We start from the raw sequence: 5,723 nt of genomic DNA, 5'->3' as shown, positions 1-5,723 counted from the left end.
AGACGGCCAGACAGAGTTTGATAACGATCATTAGTATATATGTATATTTTAAAATATTTTAAAAAACTACAGTGGAGACGGGAACATTTTCAGAATGCAGTGTCAATACAGTGGAAACAGACTGTGCTTCGAAAGGCACGACGCCTGGAAAACCATATAAAACTGCTAAGATTTATTGTTATTGGAAACACGTTGTTGACGTTTTGCTCGTAAACGGGACAATCTAAAGACCTAGGAGGATAATATTGGCTAATTCTAAAGAAAAAAATACACTTTTGGGAAAAGCACTCTACTTTCCGGTTCATTTGAAAGGTCGCGAAAAGATAAATTACTTAGTTCGTATATTAAATAGAATGCGAGGGAGAACTGGATGTAAATGAAATTATAATAATACTATAATTTGTCCCCACTTCATGAATAAAGTTCCAAATTGAATCATCATCAATAATGCAAGATGAAGCTCTGTGCTCTAGTTCTAAATTGTAAACTGCATCTTTGGGCAATTGTATATTCGATTTTCCTTATATTTTTAAGTAAGAACTTGCTAGAGACATCGGGAACCGAATATTATCAAATTGACCCCTCGGTAGGGTGTACGAACGCTGACTGTGAAATTGAAATAATATTCTACTTGTTATATTATTCGATTCTGTCATTACATTGGAAGTGAATACGATGTACCATTGACTACGGTTTTTGCAGGATACCGATATAGTTTTGTAAAACCAATATGTACATTTATGTAACGCATTGACGGACAGTGCAAATTTCTCCTTCCTTCGCGTGTCAACAAATCCCCCACAGACGATATATATGAGTTGATCAAAATAGGTTCAATATGAACGCAAAGTTCTTTCTTTGAACCTCAATAATGTTTTCGGTTAGCTTGATTGTGACATGTATGTGTGTATCCATGCATATGTAAGACAGTTGACAGTTAATTTATTTTAAAGTTAGGTGTGATATCCGTGGCTTGAGTAAAAATATTTTGTAAGGACAGCTATACAATAGATGTGTGTGTATAGTGAATGTTATAACATCCGCAATGATACAGATCCAATTTTCAACTAATTTTTATTGACATAGTAAATGAAATTTATTGAAAAAAATCGTGTACGTATTAATGAACTGATCGGGGTCATTTTTGCACTGAGCATGCAGGGGATTGTGGCGAAAATTTGGGTAGGAGCTTTTACATACACATATATTCGCGGTATCTTCCGAACCTGTTTTAGTCTCGTCTATATTGTGGGCCTGTAAGTGAACAGAACATGCCCAAGTTTCCATCTCAAATTGGCGAGTTTCTGTAAAAATAGTTATACAGCGTCGCATCCGACTCAAAATAACAAAGGGGAAGTGTCTCAGAAAAAAAGAGCTGGCATACGCAGCTACGGCGTTATATCATTAAAAACGAATTTATAAGATTTACAGACATCGACTTCTCTTGAATTTGTGAAATAGGAAATCTATTAAGTTGCCATAAACCTAGTGTTAAGATTATGTAGATGTTAATATAAAGATGTCTGCACAGAAATGTTTCTTGAAAATCTCAAAGAATGACACTAATACGTTAACTTATAATATTCCAATTTATTTATGCTACTTTTTAATAAGTTTTTGTTGAATTCGCCTTCCACTTGCATTGATCCACATGGCACTTCTAAATGTCCAGTTATTTTGAAATTTTGTGCATCTCTTTAACTACAATGGCAATGTGCTCATGCAAAATGTTCGGTATATACTGAATGGCGGTCACCACAAAGTAACAGATTAATTGTAAATATGGTGGGCGCCACAACGAGGTAGATGTCACATAAAAGGACATCGAGAATGGAACGCAAACAGTAACAGGTAACAAAGTATACCACAAATCCCTTAGAAGTTTTTCTTAAATACTTAAAAGCCTGGAGAGTTTAAAAACACGGTTTCTTACATAATAAAATTTTAAGCGTCCCACGTATTTGTGAATAGTCACTTACAGTGTTCGGGATATAAGTTTTAGTTCATTAACTTAGAGATTATGTAAAAATTTTTTTTAGATAACATGTTACCTATGAACTTGGAAACAAGACTTAAAGTAGATAATAAACTTGCTTTCACGCCCAAAATATAAAAAAAAACACCGAAAGCACGGCTCTCTCCAAGTGACCCCGACGTGATTTGAACACGCAACCTTCTGATCTGGAGTCAGACGCGCTACCGTTGCGCCACGGAGTCCTATATCAATTCTTACGTCAATGTTCAATATAAAAGAATAAGTAAAAACATAACATATTTTTAGACTAAACAAAAAAACCAAAGAATTTTTATTAATCTTCTTATTCACTAATTCGCTGTTTTTCGTTCATGATTGTAATCTAATGATAATGATTGATTACGATTAAAAAAGAAGTAAATTTTAAATAAAAAAATTAATAGTGAAATTAATCCCATTATAACACAATTAGTTCTCTCACATCATTTACTTTTAGGCATTTTCTCTTCAACAATCTTGATAATTACGTTGACGGCAATTAATAAAAGCTTCTTATCGCTGCTCTCTTCTCTTATGTTTCGTTTTGGTCGGAAGCTTTATTTAACAAAACTATAAGTAACTGAACATTTTCGCTTTTAGTTTCAGTTAGTATTCAAACCCAAAATTTACGTAATTTAATTTTGAAATATGAATTTCAAATATTACGTTGTTCTGGGATTCTTGGCTAATCTATTAACATTAGCGAATGGAGAAAATGCAGGAAAATCTGGAAACATAAGTTACGATAATTATCAAGTTTATAAAATAAACATAAAAAACGCAACGCAATTACAATTCCTGAATTTCCTTCAAAACCAGACAAGGGTGAAAATTAAATTATTATTAATAGTGTTAAAAGGCTTTGGTTTTTTAATTAGAAAATATATTTTTCTTTATATAATATAGTTCAGCGTGTGGAAGGATTATGATTATATTACAGAAGACGTGCATGTTATGGTCAAACCACGAGAGATTCATAACTTTCTCCGATTACTGCAAAATAATGAAATCGAACAGGAATTGTTAATAGAGAATGTTCAAGAGTAGGTTAACTAATAAAATTTTTATTACATAAAATAATAAATAATAATAAATTTTTTCTCATAATCTATTAGTCTTATCGATTTAGAACAATCCTACTCCGACTCTAGTAAATTCGATTGGACTCGTTATTATGAGTTGCACGAAATTGAACAATGGTTGGATGATATACTGCTTACTTATCCGAATGTTACTGAGGGCTTTATCATTGGTAACTCATATGAGAATCGTTCTATAAGAGGTATAAAAATTGCCCACAAACAAGATAATCCCGGTATATTCATTGAATCAAATATACATGCACGGGAGTGGATTACGTCAGCAACTGCAACTTGGTTTATAAATGCGTTATTAACATCTCAAGATGAGGAAGTTCGAGACTTAGCTGAAAATTATAATTGGTATATAATACCAGTTTTAAATGTGGATGGGTTCGTTTATACCCATGAACGGGTAAGGGCGACTAATAAATACTTTAGTTCTAATTTTTTTTTTTATATGCATCATATATCTACCATAAAATTTTATTTTTATACCCATCACTATAAGAGGGGGTATAATCATTTCCCTTTTCTGTCATAGTTTATGTAATATCCAAAAAGAAGCTTCACAGATCCTATAAAGTATATACATTTGTGATCAGCGTGAAATTTTGAATTGATTTAGCCCGTCTGTGTGTCCGGATTGCGTTTTGTTGTTGGCACTCTCCTGGTCGCGAAAATGAAGATATCGACTTCAAAATTGGTAGAAACATTGGAAGTTTTTGCATGCAGGTTCGTATTGAAAATTGGGCAAATCAGTGGGAGCAGAATCCCGCAGTGGAGCATAAACTGAATGCAAATTCGTTCTTCTTAACAAAAGCTTGTGGGTTCTTGCTCATTATTCAGAAATTATAAAAGTTAGAAATCTACATGAACATGAAGATATAATTAAACAAGTAAAATAGCTATACGGGGCTGCGGCTTGTAAGGAATTTTGTACAATAGGAAGTGTAGGGAAGTGATCTAAAAAGTGGTCCGACCCGACTCATTTTCAATAGCGTTCGTCTTTAGGCCAAAAGCCGTCAGTGTACCAAATTTCATCAAAATACCTTAAAACTTGCGATTGGTTATAGGTTGGACACAAGGAACCAAGATGGACAGACCGACACACAAGCTTAGATCGGTTTGGTATGTGATTTTGAGTTGCTATTATAATCGATGGGCCTATCTCAAGTCCTTTTGGGAGTAGCATGTGCTCATGCGAACTTAATATACGCTCTTACTACAGCTGGTGTAGGATATAAAAAGTCTGAAAGGTTAGAGAGCTTTGCTTAGTTATTTTATCACATGCCTGCAAATGTATCTCACTGGTTTTTCCTTTATTAACAATATGTGTATGTGTAATTCGAATAGCATCTTATTCATATATATACGGGCGATCAAGACAGACTTCGATGTAAGTTCACCAAAAAGGTCTGAAAAGCTACTTCTTTAAAATTTTCGCAAATTTTTTTATAAAATGTTAAGTTACATATTGTGATGAAGTTGATTAATTCCACTCCTTTTTCTAATAAGGATCGTTTATGGCGAAAAACTCGCCAACCAACATTGGCATCGGATTGCGTTGGCACAGACCCTAACCGCAATTTCGATTCCAATTGGATGGCAAACGGCGGTGCTTCGGGTAATCCTTGCGAAGAAACATATGCGGGTCCACAACCATTTTCGGAGTACGAGACCACGGCCTTAGCTGAATTTCTGAAAAGTATTCAAGATGACATCAACATTTATCTTGCCTTCCATTCCTACAGTCAACTGCTTTTATCGCCCTACGGTCATACGGAAGATCCGCCTGAGAATTACGACGACTTATTGGAAATAGGAGGAGCGTTTGCCACTGCTATTGAAAGTTTACCATATAAGACACCATATCGCTATGGGTCGACAGCAACAACCATGTGTTGGTATTCATTATAAAAAAGTGAATTAATGTATAATTTTTTTCTATTATAGATATAGCTTCGGGTTCATCGGTAGATTGGGTTTATGACAATTTTGACGCTGTGAACGTAGCGTACACTATAGAATTTCGTGATCAAGGACGCTTTGGTTTTGTTTTACCACCCGCCCAAATTATACCCAATTGTGAAGAATTAATGGCGGGCATGTTGGCTTTAGTCCAGAAATCCCATCAACTAAATTACATTTAAAAATTATAATAAACTTTTGTAACATCAAAATGTTTAATAATAGTTAAAGCAGCAAAAATATTTAGAAGAAGGAAGGCAAAGGCGAATTGAAGATCTTCTAGGTTAAATATTTATTGGCTTTAAGGAGAAGATCTTTAGGCGAAAAATAAGAAAATGGTCATGAAGGGGAAAATCCACACACTCACTGTCCCGAGTTTCATCATCGTCTTTACACATTGATTTAGATTTTTGTTTTTGTAAAACGTACATTGTTGAACATACATTGTTGAACTTCGTCTTAGACATTTCGCCTCTGCTTTAAATTTAAACATTCACATTAGCCAAATGAGTAAGAAGGGTCCAATTGCAGTTGTCTAGATAACAGGGATTTTCTCTTCTTACTGGGATTCTTTAAATTTAAAATTAATTAAGTAACTCGTAGATGCAACTTTCTTTGGAATTTTTTCTTAGGTTACCTTTATATCAATCCTTTAAGCA

The 5,723-nt window shown here is 34.0% G+C and overlaps 1 protein-coding gene and 1 non-coding gene across 2 annotated transcripts; one reads left to right on the top strand and one right to left on the bottom strand.

Annotated features, from left to right (window-relative positions):
* Positions 1-2,145: 2,145 nt before the first annotated feature.
* Trnaw-cca lies at positions 2,146-2,217 on the bottom strand. Its single transcript has one exon. It is a non-coding gene; the product is annotated as a tRNA-Trp (tRNA).
* A 397-nt stretch (positions 2,218-2,614) lies between these two features.
* On the top strand, positions 2,615-5,723 carry LOC119634076 (zinc carboxypeptidase-like). Its single transcript, XM_038028009.1, has 5 exons — positions 2,615-2,839; positions 2,921-3,057; positions 3,130-3,508; positions 4,612-4,996; positions 5,050-5,723. Exons 1-5 carry the CDS (start codon positions 2,663-2,665, stop codon positions 5,244-5,246), a joined length of 1,275 nt encoding a protein of 424 aa, XP_037883937.1. The 5' UTR covers positions 2,615-2,662; the 3' UTR covers positions 5,247-5,723.

The sequence above is a fragment of the Glossina fuscipes genome, unplaced genomic scaffold (assembly GCF_014805625.2).
Source record: "Glossina fuscipes isolate IAEA_lab_2018 unplaced genomic scaffold, Yale_Gfus_2 2, whole genome shotgun sequence".
NCBI lineage: Eukaryota > Metazoa > Arthropoda > Insecta > Diptera > Glossinidae > Glossina > Glossina fuscipes.
The sequence above is the reverse complement of the archived record's forward strand: the minus strand, read 5'-3'. Positions and strand labels throughout refer to the sequence as shown.